The sequence below is a fragment of the Myotis myotis genome, unplaced genomic scaffold (genome assembly GCF_014108235.1).
Source record: "Myotis myotis isolate mMyoMyo1 unplaced genomic scaffold, mMyoMyo1.p scaffold_m19_p_6, whole genome shotgun sequence".
Lineage (NCBI taxonomy): Eukaryota > Metazoa > Chordata > Mammalia > Chiroptera > Vespertilionidae > Myotis > Myotis myotis.
Genome location: NW_023416368.1, coordinates 56,354,540 through 56,369,491, shown reverse-complemented (window position 1 = coordinate 56,369,491; position 14,952 = coordinate 56,354,540). Strand labels below are relative to the sequence as shown.

The 14,952-nt window shown below is 33.6% G+C and overlaps 1 protein-coding gene across 6 annotated transcripts in view; it reads left to right on the top strand.

Moving 5' to 3' along the window:
* The window catches only part of LRBA (LPS responsive beige-like anchor protein), a 559,344-nt gene that overhangs the window by 129,900 nt on the left and 414,492 nt on the right, over window positions 1-14,952 (top strand). For all 6 annotated transcript variants that reach the window (XM_036315411.1, XM_036315409.1, XM_036315413.1 and 3 more), the window contains one exon: window positions 5,186-5,319. In XM_036315411.1, coding sequence (XP_036171304.1) covers window positions 5,186-5,319 — 134 coding nt within the window. The remainder of the gene's footprint in view (window positions 1-5,185; window positions 5,320-14,952) is intronic.

Sequence of the window (14,952 nt, the reverse complement as noted above, 5' to 3'; positions counted from 1 at the left end):
AGGAAACCATACTTAGGTAATACATATTAAGCGGTTTATTGAAATAGAGAGGGATTTTGGTGGTAGCATTTTTCAGGATGTTATTTGGAACTTACACGTCTGGTATGCATTTAACATATTGTCTGATGGCAAGGCAACTGCTCTGCGTTTCCCCCTCTTTTTCCTAGCAAGAGACACCTCTTGAAAACTTTTCATGCAGCTATAGACCAGTGGAATATCTTTGGGAATTTCAAAGCATCCCTCTGATCATGTGTTTATCTCTGGAATGCTGTGTCAGAAATCACAACTCTCCTCATATCTTAAGAATTATCAACTCTCAAGCAATAGCTGGAAAATTTAGAGTAACAGCTACATGAGTGGAACCTTGCTGAAAGGCTGCCAGGTTGTGGGCCTTTTTGGATGGCAAGGTGTTTGTGTTCATTCCCATGCCAAAATTCTTGCTCTTATCTAATTTGAAGATCCTCTCTGGTGATTAGTGGATGCCAGGGATTTATCTTGATAAAGTTCAAGGGCTTGTCTGGCTTTTCAACTAGATCCTTAGGGACTAAAGTGCTTGGTTTAAAATGCTCTTTTCTCCTTTACTGAACTATTTGCATGTTAAATAAAATAGCATTTATGAGAAAGTTTGTGATATTTGAAACTGATGTGATTCTGAAATGGAACGTCTGAACCTTAGTGATCTGGAAGAAACTGGTGCTTCTTGTCTGTTGTTAATAAGTATAAAGAAACTTTCAGAAAAGTCTCCCTAGTTCATGTAAAAAAAAAAAAGTCAACAGTGTTTGCGATTTCTTTTTGTGTGGAACCTTAGGAAAATTACTTGTTTTTCATCTTTAAGATGGTGATAAAATGTGGCACTTAACTCACAGAGTGGTTGAATATATATAATTTATATATGTCCTTAGCATAGTTAAATATTACTCATTAAAGTTAGTGAGTTTGTAAAGAAGAAAGCTATCGTATGTAAAATTTTATAGTTTAATATTTGGCTTTTAATTGAAAGTTCAGAACAATACCTTGCATAACTAAAAGACATATCTGTCTTCCAAATTGATTTTCCAAAGGGTTTGAAGTGCTTTTTGTTAAAATTGATGGCACATATTTAAAATTTAGAATTATTTGTATTTTAAATTGTTTCTTAAACAGAAACTTAAGCTGTAGCTTGAGAATGATGCTAGAAATATCCCTGCACATTGCCTAGCATATGGGCTCTCAAAGTTGTGTCAGATGTATGTTGCATTTTCTTTGTGTTTTGCAAAGTGGTACTTTTTAAAAAAATGCGAAATAATTTGTCCTTGCATGATTAAACTTGAGTAGTAGTACATTTAAATTTCTAGATTTTTTTTTTTAAACTGTAAGGACATGTTTTACTAGTTTAGATTTATACTTACGTATGTGATACATATGATAGCTTAAAATACCATCTGTTGACAGTTTTAGTCTTTTACATGGAAACTCTATAATAATGAAAGTAGATCGTAAAGAAAATGAAAATATCGTGAAATCTGCCTACTGATTAATGTCCTTTTATTTGGGTTCTTATGACTTTGAATTTCTGTTTTTGTTTTTGTTTTTAAGTGGCCCAAAGCTCTGAAGCATTATTGTGTTACTTCTTCAGAAATGACTCGAATCAGTCAGTGAATTTGGAAATTGATTAACTTTATTTTTCTATTATGTATTAAGTACATAGCTGGGCTAGAGAATGCAACTTTTTCCATTTGTGAGCAGATATATTTTTGTATGTTAGTAACATACATAGTTTTATATTTTGGAAAACTTTATTATTATTATTGCTTATAAATGATTATAATGTAGAATTATTTTTAAATGTTAATATTGTGGGATGGTTGCACAACTGTGAATATACTAAAACCCATTTATTTGTACACTTTAAATTAGTGAATCGTGTAGTATGGAAGTTACAGCTCAGTAACACTAAAAAAGATCAATATGAGGAAACAGTTCAAATTAGAGGCCTTTGTTGAGACAAACTGTGAATTGTAGATCATTTCTGCCGTTTAATTTGGTACGTTATTTTACTTTCTGAGCTTTACTTTTTAATTTTTAGATGGGAGTAATATGTATGTTAGGCTTGTTTTGAGAATTGAGTAATAACTCTTGGCATATGTCAGTGCTTAATCATAGCTATTAATAATTTAAAGGTTTATATTATATGATTGTGTGGGGGCACAAAGAATAGTGTACCATGAACTTTGACTTGGAGAGGTTGGGGGGGCTTGTCTTTGAGCAAGGTTTTGAAAGGTGAGAAGGAAGCTTGCTGATAAGTAGGACTAACAGGAAGGCATCTTGGCAGAGGAATAGCATATACAAAGGGTGGGCGTTGTGAAGTAATGCACATGCTCAGGAACCACAACATCATATTGCAGAAGCATGTGAGGAATGCTGGCTTAAATGTCAGCCCCTGTAGGAAGCCACACTTCAGATGTGTCAGGAATGGGAACATATGAAAGATCTTGTACAATCAGTATTTACTGAACTGAAATAAAGAATAGGTATTATTTGTGATTGAAAGTATTATTAATGTCAGTAGTTTCAAGGATTGGAGATGAGGTCAGATTTTTTTGTTGCCTTTATTTACAGTTTTAATCATAATTTTATTTTTTAATATTTTTATTTTTTAAAAGTTCCATTGAGTTTATTGCAGTGATCTCTTATTATCTTTAATCATACCATCTTGGAGAAATAGAGATTGTGAATATTATGGAACATATATAGTACATTTTTTTCTGTCACCAGTTTTCCATTTCATTATAAAAAGGTTCACACATTTAAAGAAGTTGAAAGAATTGTACAGTGAACACACACAGACCCATCACTGAGATTCTATAATTAGCCTTTAACATTATATGCTTCATCGTATAATTCTCCATATATCCATCCTTCCACCCATTAGTTAATCTTATTTTTTGATGCATTTCAAAGTAAGTTGTAGACATCAGTTCACCCTCAATCAAACATTTTAGCATGCAGATCTCTACCTAGAGATCAATACAGTTTTTTTAAGGTAAAATGTGCATACAATGAAAGGCAAAAATTTTAAGTATACTACCATTTGATGAGATTTATACTCCTGTCTTAACTCAAATCCCCAATCTAGATGATTCTTGGAATCTCCCTTTTGCATATTTCCTGCCAATGCCTTACCCATTCCTCCAAGGCAGTTATTGTTCTCATTTTTTTTCTGCCATAGATTAGTTCTGCCTTTTCTAGAACTTCATGTGAAAGGATATACAAACAAAGTTGGCATTCTTCAGTTTAAGGCTTCCTTCACTTAACGCTTTTGAGGTTCACCCATGCTATGTTTATCATCAGTTTCTTCTTTTTGCTGAGTATTATTCCATTGTATAAGCATACTACCATATTTTTATACATTTTTCCTGTTTGAAGGATTCTGGACTATTGCAGTTTTTGATTGTTAACAATAAAGCCTCTTTGAACCTTTTGTGCATATTTTTTGTGGACGTAAGTTTTCTCGAAGAAGTTCCTACAAGGGGAATTGCTGGTGCACATAGGGTAGATTTATGTCTTAAATTCAATTATAGAAAAATAATTTCACTTTTATAAATATTATTTTCTATTGTTCCTATCGTTACTTACCTGTTGTATGAGTAAACTAGATATTGCTGGTTCTTTGTTTTGTGAGCGAATGTGGAAGTAAATTGTCCATATTTCTCTTTTTCTCCTCCCCCAAAAATAGGTTCCTAGGGAATAGGTTAGAGGTTTTCTTAAATAATACATTTCTGCCTAGAGTAGAAATGTGCAAATTAGATTTTGTATTGTTTTCTGAATTTACACCAGCACATATGTACACACACATGCGCACACACACAAGGGTCATGTTTACTCCCCCTAAAGTCAATAATCTTCATCTGATATAAGCTACCATGATTTAAGCACACCATTTTGGGTTGAGGGCTCAGGTGGCTGTTACTTCTATTTTTTAGTGTATAGTTAACATTGGCAGTCACCCTTATAATGATGTGACACCAGCTACCCCCAAGTACATTGAATAAGCCATGCCTAGCACCAGAGAACTTGATTTAATTGGCAACAGTGTTTGCTGTCACATGATAGGCACTGAAGTAAAACGAAACCTATTTCACTTTGTATTATCTCTTTTTGATATAACAACAAAAACAAAATGTGTTTTTAAAGTACTGGAATTAGGTAATTTCCACTTTTGAATTTATTGGGAATAAGTATCTAAGTAACTTTATTTAGAAACTGAATACTTTAAAGCTGTTAAGGGAATACTTGAAGCTTGCAATACTGTCAACAAAAGATGTGATTAAATAAATTGAATGTTGAAGACTTTAGGCTTATGGTTAACACCAGGTAATTAAAAGTAAGCACTGCTGTGGGAGTGCATTATATATCAGCTGTCCTCTTTACCTCATTAACTGGGTTTTTGCATGTTTATGGAACTAAGTTCAATTAAAAATGCCTTTTAAGTTATGCTTAATAAGGCCTTTTAGTTATTTTTTTGGTATAAAGTATTACACTTTAATTGAAATTTGTATATCATAAATACCTGTGTTTGAATATATACAAGGTGAAAAGATTTGATTATTTGATATTTTTGCATCTAGCATTTATATTTTTTATTATCTATATTTATCTAAAGACAGTCTTGGATTTAAAAATTGGGTTTTATAGATGTTAGAAATATTTTTTATCTGCATTTTTTAACCTTATAAAATTTTAAGCTTTTATGATTTCAAAAGCACATACTGGTGCTTGAAGATCCTTGTTGAAGCATGTTGAGCTTTCTGCTTCAATTCTGAGGTTAAGAAGAAGTTAATTACTTTTCCACTTGAGTGCTAAAAGTCCTTTTTTATCTATCTTTGGTTATATTTTATTTAAGTTATATAGTCAAAGATGATCCTAAATGTAAAGAATGTTGTATAGTAAATATAAGTTTAAATGTTAAACTGCATTATTATATTTCCATAGAATATTGTCCAGATTCTAAAAAAATTGATATGCAATAAATGTGAACACCATTGAGGAGGTTTCTTATTGAGAGAGTATTCTAAAATGTATGTCAAAATAGAGATACAGGAGAAATTAGAAAAAGCAGTTAGTTTCCTATTTTCTATTTTAAATTTATGTGATTAACTTAGGTTAATCTTCTGTATTTTGAAATAGGTTTCCTTTTTTATTACAGAAGTGTCATCATTGCAACAAAAAAATCATCAGTCTTACCTTCCACTCTCACTACAAATGCACCTACCAATGCTGTCAGTGTGGTTTCTTCAGTAGATTCTGCTCAAGCCCCAGATATGGGAGGAGAATCTCCTGGTGAGTTTGTTATCAGTGATTTCAACAAAAAAGGTTTTAGATCCCATTTTAGCAAAGCTTAGGATTTTTGATAAAGTTAAGAAATTTTGTTAGGCATGTTATAAATCATCATGCTTTTATACTGTTGCTCATTTAATAAATTTCTGAATACATTTGAGTAATAGCAAATGAGTTAAATCAATGAATTCAGTATTTTCTCCACAGTGTATGACAAATTGGATGCTGCTGCTCTAAAATACTCTTTTCTGTCTCCTGCACCTGAGAAGATTTGTACAGATAGTGGTTTATATAAGAAAGTTTTGGTGACATGTGGTCTTTTAATTTGGTTATCAGGTATCAAATGTTTACTTTTTTTCTTCAGTATTTTTCTGAACTAGTGACTTGGAATGCTTGCCTGACACATAGCATCATTCTAGCATTAGTTACAGTAGCTTAATAACTCCTACTGCAGTTATTACTTTTATTTTATTTTTTAAATATATTTTTATTGATTTCAGAGAGGAAGGGAGAGGGAGAGAGAGATAGAAACATGAGTGATGAGAATCACTGATCAGCTGCCTCCTGCATGCTCCCTACTGAGGATTGAGCCCGAAACCCATGCATTTGCCCTTGACCGGAATATAACCACAGACCCTTCAGTCCACAGGCCGATGCTCTTTCCACTGAGCCAAACCTGCTAGGGTCTACTGCAGTTTTTAAAAAAAATTAAAATTATTGGGTGACATTGGTTGTTAACATTCAAGTATACAATTCTATGATACAACATCTGTATATTGCATTGTGTGCTCACCACCCAAATTGGATTTTTGCCCATCTCTTTTTCTACATTTCTACCAACATCACTCATGTTTCTATCTCTCTCTCCCTCTCCCTTTTAGTGCATATATATGGGTGTAAAATCTTAAATCCCTAGATGTTGACCGGAAGCTTAGTGATAATACCAGGTAAACTTGAAAACAATGTGATACTAAAATGTTAGGACAAAGTTAGGACAAAGGTGATATTATTTTCTATAATTAATAGTATTCTAAATGTTGTGCTGTTTCATAAAAGGGAAAATTAATCCCTGACTGGGTAACTCAGTTGGTTAGAGCATTGTCCCAATACACCAAGGTTGCCGGTTCCATTCCCAGTCAGGGCACATGCAAGAATCAACCAATGAGTGCATAAATAAGTGGACCAACAAATTAGTGTTTCTCTCTTTCTCACTCTCTCTCTGTCATTTTAAAATCAATCAATAAACAACTAAAATAACAACTAGATTATATACCACTAAAAGAATTCATTCTTGGTACTCTAGAATGAGATTAATGAAAAATAAATCTTGAAGGAATAACTAGATGGATTACATTGAAATCACACAAAAAATGTCTGTAGTTCATCTTTTTGAACATCTCAGGTTTTCTATCTGCTGTTTTACCTGTTCTAGAAAAATAGTATGTTTGCTATATAAATAGTGTATTTGATAAAATAGTGTATTTCAGAGAGGTTTTTTTGAAATCAATTTTAAAAATTGATTTCAGAGAGGAAGGGAGAGGTAGAGAGAGAGATAGAAACATCAATGATGAGAGAGAGTCATTGATTGTCTGCCTCCTGCACGTCCCCCGCTGGGGATTGAGCCTACAACCCAGGAATGTGCCCTTAACTGGAATCAAACCCAGGACCCTTCAGTCCGCAGCCTGACGCTCTTTCCACTGAGCCAAACCAGCTAGGGCTCAGAGAGTTTTGCTCCTAACTTGTGTGAAAAGTACCGAGTTCCCATGTAACTTCTGTACCCTACCCCCTTCCCATTCTCCTGTTACTAACATTTTGCAGTAGTATGATAGATTTGTTACTTTTCTTCATCATTGTCTTAGTGAAAAAATATAAAGGAAAGTAAGTGTAGAATAATCAGATTATTCTTATTTCTTATTGTCCCATTATACTGGGACACTTCTTTTTTACTTCGAAGGAGAAACAATTTGATAATTTGTTTTCGTCTGGTTATGCACATTTCTGTTTTTCAACCCCCATTCAAAGCCATTTAAAAAAAGGAACTGTGGCCCTAACCGGTTTGTCTCAGTGGATAGAGAGCGTCAGCCTGCAGACTGAAGGGTCCCAGGTTCAATTCCTGTTAAGGGCATGTACCTTGCTTGCGGGTACATCCCCAGTAGGGGGTGTTGTAGGAGGCAGCTGATCGATGTTTCTAACTCTCTATTCCCCTCCCTTCCTCTCTGTTAAAAATCAATGTGTTTTTTTTTTTTTTTTTTTTTTTTAAATGAACTGTGATTTCTCAGGACCAGTCCCCATGGGGAAAAAGCTAAAAGTTAATAATATCTATGAAACTCATGCCATCTTTTAAATTCAGTAATAGTGAATTCCTACAATTCAGAGGTTCACAGTAAACTGAGTGAAATATCTTATTTTTACTACATTGCCCTTTAATTTCAGTTTATGGGACAAAATAATATGATTCTCTGATAGCTTTTAAATATATTTTTCAAAATTTAAATCATGCAGTTTTCAGAAAAGATAAGAAACAGAAGGAAAGCTGAGATATATGTATAGTATTTGATATACAGTATAATAAATTTCTTTCTGAAGTCATTGTATTTTTTACAGCAAATCCATATAGTGCAGCGTGGGGAAAAAAGTAGGTTTACAGTTGTTCATATGGAAAACAATACAATAATTAATAATTCAAGAATAAACTGTGGCCGAAACCGGTTTGGCTCAGTGGATAGAGCGTCGGCCTGCGGACTGAAGGGTCCCAGGTTCGATTCCGGTCAAGGGCATGTACCTGGGTTGCGGGCACATCTCCCAGTGGGAGATGTGCAGGAGGCAGCTGATCGATGTTTCTCGCTCATCGATGTTTCTAACTATCTCTCTCCCTTCCTCTCTGTAAAAAAATCAATAAAATATATTAAAAAAAAAAAAAAGAATAAACTGTGTTTGGTGAACTCACAACTATAAACCTACTTTTGCCCCACTTTATTATATACTCATTCTCAAGGTATGCAGAATTACAAAATAATTTGCTATCTTGGAAACTCTTGCATTTATTGGCAAAACCCCACAAAAACTGCATCTAGATCATAATGTATCTCACCCCCATTATTAAAACTTTGTGTAATTCTTGGTGGTGATGTTTCTTAAATAGCTTCCAGGTTTTTCGATTTTGGACTAGAAGTTTTAGCTCTTTCCTCTTCCTCCCTAGCCCCCCTCATTTGTTTAAAAATAATTCATTTCTTTTTTAAGTCATTCCAAATGTTCTTTGTGATGATAGTCTTTATTTTTATCATTTGTTTGGCTTCCATAACTGATTCTTCCCTTCCTTTTTCACTTTAGTATGCGCTTATTGTCACTGTTAAATGGTTTCTCTATTTTAGTTCATTGCTTATATTCCATTCTACTAATTGCTGTCTTGATAAGAAAAATCTAGTAACCCAATGTGGTTTTCAGTCGTCCTACTTCTTACTCTCCTGCCCCCACTTTACATGCCTTTGCCTTCCATACTTGACTTTTACCCTGTTTTCTGTTCACTTGGTATCCACACCTCACAGGTAAAGTTACCTGTCTGCCTTCAGTATTTTTTACTCATAGATTTTTGTTTTCTTTTTGGTGGGTCTTTTGATTTAAGTAATTTTCCCATTAAAAAATAGACTATGTTGAAATAGATTTATTTTCTTCTGGTTCAGGCAGGGTTTGGGAATAAAAGATTTGTAGATGAATTGGTTGTTGTAATTGCATGCTGAGCTGGGAAGTTAGCTATTAGTCTTGGTTTGATCTTAGTTGTTTTCTCTATATGAAAACACAGTTAATACCCGTCTCTGTGGACCTTGACTTCAGTTTTGAGTGAGTAGCAACAAAAAATGAACTGCTCACATTCAGTAATTGATTAGTAAAAAATATACTGAAAGTACAGGGTGTATTAGCAAAAATGGGAATTTACTTGGAAGAAACCATGTGAATATAAAACATAAAATATGAGTTTGGTAGCAGAAAAGTTGAAATTACTTCGAAATTTTGATATCAAAATTCGATTTCTAAAATTTACAAGTGCTACAATTAAAGAGAAACCAGGACTGGTTAGTCATGGATTCCAGAAAAAGATTTAGAGCTTTTCAACTTTATGTGAGGCCAAAATTCTCACCAATATAATTTTATAATGCAAAAAATTGAGGATTTGTATATTTACATTTCAAAATAGTGTATATTATTAAAACTGTGGTTAATATATAAATAATGAATATCATACAAGTTTCACATTTCATTTTGAATAATATTCCCTAGCTTCTGTAGCATTTTATTAGAAAAAAGTATAATCTAATAAAAACAATGGCAAATCTGCCTTAATTAGTGGTAAGAGATAGTTATCAGAGAATAAGGTATACCTTTGTATATGCATATTCTTATTTTTTTTTATTATATGCATATTTTAAAGAAAATTAAAAGAGAAAAAACAGTAGAAGTAAATATACCCAAATCTGGATATTTTAAAGTTACTCATCAGCAAAGTCTTAATTTCCCAGAATGCAATATGTGTGAAGATACTGTCACTCTTTTTTTCAAATATGCTATAATGGTTTCCTACCGTGATGCAAAGCATCAATGATTAAAACAAATATCACATGATCTCACTAATATGTGGGATATAATGATCATCATAATTTTATGAACAAGAATCGATCCAGAGACAAATGGCAGGGGAGGTTGGGGGGGGGGTGGTTAGAGAGCAACCAAAGGACTTGTATGCATGTGTATTAGCATAACCAATGGACCCAGATACTGGGGCAGGGGGTTGGGGGGGCTTGCCTGGGGTGGTAATGGCTGGGGGAGAGGGGGGTCATTCGAGGAAAAAGGAGACATATGTAAAACTTTAGACAATAACCAAATAAAAAAATATCCAGTAAAAAAAATATATATAATCCAGAGTAAAGGCAGTCAGTACCTACTCTTGCAAGACATATAGAAACATAAGAGACCCATGGAGAACTGTTTAATAAATACCTTCTTATAAACAGATAAAGTTGAATGATCTCCCCATTTGTTATTTGCTAACAAATAAAGCAGACACTTGAATCAGTTGGTTAAAAAAACCCCAAAACCCCAAAAAAACCCCACAAAAAACAAACAAAAAAACAAAATTAAAGCTAACCTAATAAAGGAACTAAATAGACTGTTCTTTAGTAATTTAAATGCTGGGGTTTTGCTAATTTGAAAAATTTAATAATTATACTACTTACTAGAATATTAGGGCATGCATATATTAATTAGTACATTTACATTTAATGTTGAAAGAAAATATTTGATTTCTTGCCTTATATAAGATTTGACCCTAGAGGCTATCTACTCATTCAATAAAAAGTTTTTTGTTTATTTAATGAAGAGTTTTTACTGGGCATAGAGCCTCTTCCCTCCCTGAACTGGCTCAGGATGGGTGGGGAAAGAGAGAATGAAAAAGAGAGACTACAGGAAAAATTAAAAATACAGCATTTAGGAATTAAATATTGACATTTGTTTTAACGATATTTTATTGCAAAGGACCTTATTTTTTAGATCTTTTAGGACCTTGAATAATAAACAATCAGCTGGTTCTTCCCTGGAGAGATGTTAGACACATGATCTATTTGCATTTTCCTTTTTGTCCTTTTGAATGTCTGGAAAACTGTTAGTGTGAAGGAGCCAGTTTATCAGTGTAAGGATAAGAAAAAGATAAGTTGGTATCATTCCACATGCTGGAAGTAGCTTCTGCATTTACATATGTGATCATTTGTTGAAAAATTTTAATGTTAAATTAACACAATCAATTTATGATTTTTATTTTTATCTGAGTTGATAATATGCAGAATGTATTTGGAAATTACATTTTTTATCTGGCAGGAATGAAGTACAACTTGGTATGAAATTACTGATCTATTTTGTTTATTTTTTTATGTGATTTTTTTTCTTATAACTGTTGCTAGTTGATACATTTATCTTTGTTAGTACAGTGTTTCCTATGATTAAAAACAAACTGTAAAAATCCCTTTCTGCTGTAATTTCTATCAGGTTTGAAAATTGACATTAATTTTAGGGTAGTTTTGTTATTTTATTGTTCTTTGTCTTATTCAGATTTTTAGTATGCATTTCAGCTCATTTAAAATTAGGGTCAGTTAGCATTGTAAAAGCTAATTTTGCTTTACATATACAACTTAAAGCTTCATACAAACACTTTTTTGAGATTACTTCTATCTGTACCTTTAAGTAAACAGGACCTTGTGTGTTCCTTTTTTATCAATTTCAGATAAATTTCAGAAAAACTGCCAATAGTTCTTTTAGAGAAAATGTCCGATATAATCTAAGTAAACATGGTCTTTAAGAATTACCACTGATAAGAAAAATAAAGCTCAGAAATGTTTAATTAATCATTTGTAATATAAGTCAGTGGCCAACCATGGTTCAGTGATGCTCTTGCTGTCAATAATTTATGCAGGTGTCATCAATTAAGGAAATTGCAGGTGTAATAAAGCTATTTGGTCTCCGGAGTACTTAACTGAGTGTTGTGTAGAAATATGATTGGACCTGACTCTTGTAAATGCCCGAGACTGAAGAGTGAAAAAAAATTTCAACTTCACCTTGTTTTGCCCACTACTTTGAAATTTTATTGTGAAAAATGCAAAAATAGAAATCTGTTGTTGGTGAAATGGGAATTGATATATGCATATTAAATAATTGTCTATATGAAGAAATGTATACTTTAACTTCATTTGAAAATTATTCCTATGCATTAGGATAGATTCTATTCAGTTTGTTAGAATTGTAGGTACAATTAGCTCTCAGTTGAGCAGGATGGTGAAAATGGAACAAAGGTCAGCAATAAACAAAAATCCCAGCAAAAAGAAAAGTGAACACTGATTATCAAGGGAAGGAGAAGGAAATGTGTTGTGGAAAAGAGATTCACTCTGGGTAAATTCATCTTGTAGGAATATGCTCACTCTAGGAGCTTAGTAATTATCCAGAGGGTAATTGTGGAGATTGCTGCCATGCTCTCTCCCCAAAGGAACCAAACCTGTGGGGCATCAAACAGCCCAGATTTCTGGATTCTGCTGTTTCCTGAGACCTGGTAATCAGAGCTGCTGATTATTGATCAAGGTCTGCCTGAAGACTAAGCATATTTCAAGGAAGATCAAGTTGTCCCAGTTCCTTGCTGTTTAATAATCAGTTAAATCTACAGAACCCCTTATTAGAGCCTTACTGTGTCTGTCTATATCCAGAATGAACTTTATTTGCCTTACTTAACTAAAAGAGCAAGTAGAATAATCACAGATGAAATTGAATTGAACCTGAGGAAACTGTGGGAGTGGTGTGAGGCAGTGACAGGCTTTTCTTGTAGAGGACAGTGGTTAATATTAACGGCTATGTTTTGATTTATAGAGATCTGATACATGAAATTATTAGAAATTCACTTTTTATGTCGGTCAAATCTAGGATTGGTTCTTTGCTTTATTGTTTCTAGACTTTTCAACAAAATATTCATTTATATTTCCTGTTTTGTTTCCAGTAAATTGAGAGAATAAATTCAATTTTACTAGTAATCAAAGAAGTGGAAATTGTTTATTCTTTCTTCAGGGCAATTTGGCAGTGTTTATCAACATTTAAAGTGTGTTTATTGACTTATAGGAAGTTAGAAAATAAAGGAATGCACATAGATTTATGTAAGCACATACAAAACATTTGTTAATATGGCAAAAAATTGGAAACAACTGGAATTAATGTTCCTGAATTTTAGTTGGTCTAATTTATTTCTTATAATTAGAAACAGATTATACTTCTTTGGTAGAAATACTATGGAACAGATAAGGAAAGAAAATCTAATTGCATGGGGTACAGTTTTGATTTGTAACATTACCGATGATGACCATTTTTCATCACTTGACATAAGTATAGCTGTCAGGTACTTTCTATATTGTAAAGTTACTTTTCCCATTTTATAAGTGTATTATTGGAGGTACTTTGAAATTATTAAATAGTCTGTTCCTCCGATTATTAATTTATCATATCAGTATGGCCTCATGGATTCCTATTTTGTTGGATGGGTTATAATCAGTTGCTATATTATTTTGATGCTCAAATTATCTGCAGCTTAGTCAGTGGGAGTCCCTTCAGGCTGGCTTCTCTATCCTTATGACATATCCTGTAACATACCAACAAAATGAAAAGGGAACCCACTGGGTGAGAGAACATATTTGCCAATGATAATTTGATAAGGGGTTAATTTCCAAAATATATACAGAACTTATACAGTTCAACACCAAGAAGATAAGCAACCCAGTTAAGAAATGGGCAAAGGACTAGAATAGACATTTCTCCAAAGAGGACATACAGAAGGCCAATAAATATATGAAAAAATGTTCAATGCCACTAATCATCAGAGAGATGCAAATTAAAACCACAGTGAGATAGCAACTCACACCTACCAGAATGGCTATCATCAATAAATCAAAAAAAACAAATGTTGGTGAGGATGTGGAGAAAAGTGAACCCTCATACACTGTTGGTGGGAATGTGGGCTGGTGCAGCCACTGTGGACAAGAGTGAGGAGTTACCTCAAAAAATTAAAAATGGAACTGCCTTATGACCCAGAGATCCCACTTCTGGGAATATATCCAAAGAAACCTGAAACATTAATTCGAAAGAATATATGCAATCCTATGTTCATTGCAGCATTATTTACAATAGCCAAGACCTGGAAGCAGCCCACGTGCCCATAAGTAGATAAAAAAAGAGTGGATAAAAAAGCTGTGTAAACCGTTTGTGTAGCTAAGTTGGTTAGAGCGTTGTCGTCATAGGTCAGAGGTTGCAGTTGTGATCCCTGGTCAGGGCACATATGGAGGCAAGTCACTGATGTTCCCCTTCCCCCCCATCCTCTCTCTAAAAATCAATAAACATATCCTTGGTGAGGATTAAAAAAAAAAAAGCTGTGGTACATTTACATGATGTAATACTAGTCGGCTGTTAAAAAGAAGGAAATCTTACCATTTGCAACAGTATGGATTGACCTGGAGGTTATTATGCTAAGTGAAATAAGCCAGTCAGAGACAGACAAGTCTGATCTCACATGTGGAATCTAATGAACAAAATAAACTGACAAAATAGAAACAGAGGCAAGGATACATGGAACAGCTGTCAGAGGGGAGGGGGTTGTGGGGCTGGTGAAAGAAGGTGAAGGGATTAAGCAAAAGAACGTATATGCATAACCCATAGACACAGACAACAGTGTAGTGATAAAGGGAAAGAGGGCTGGGGGTAGGTGGAGGTGGGCAAAGGGGGATAAATGGGGATGGAAAGAGACTTAGCTTTGGGCTATGGGTGCTTGATGCAGTGTGCAGATATTTTATTGAGTTGTATACTTTAACTTGTATGGTTTGTGAATCAATGTCACCCCAATAAATTCAATAAAAAACAAAAACAAAAACACATAAAACTAGATGTTTTATACTCATTTTATATTTTTCTTTCACAGATCTTGAAGTAGCCATTTATCTCTTAGTGGAGAATATAGTATTTAGAAGACAAGATCTGTACATGAGGTATTAGGGTCTTCCTACTCCCAGGTCCTATCAGGACAGAGCTGGGGCTCTGTGTGTTTGTGTTATTTGTTTGTTTATGTGT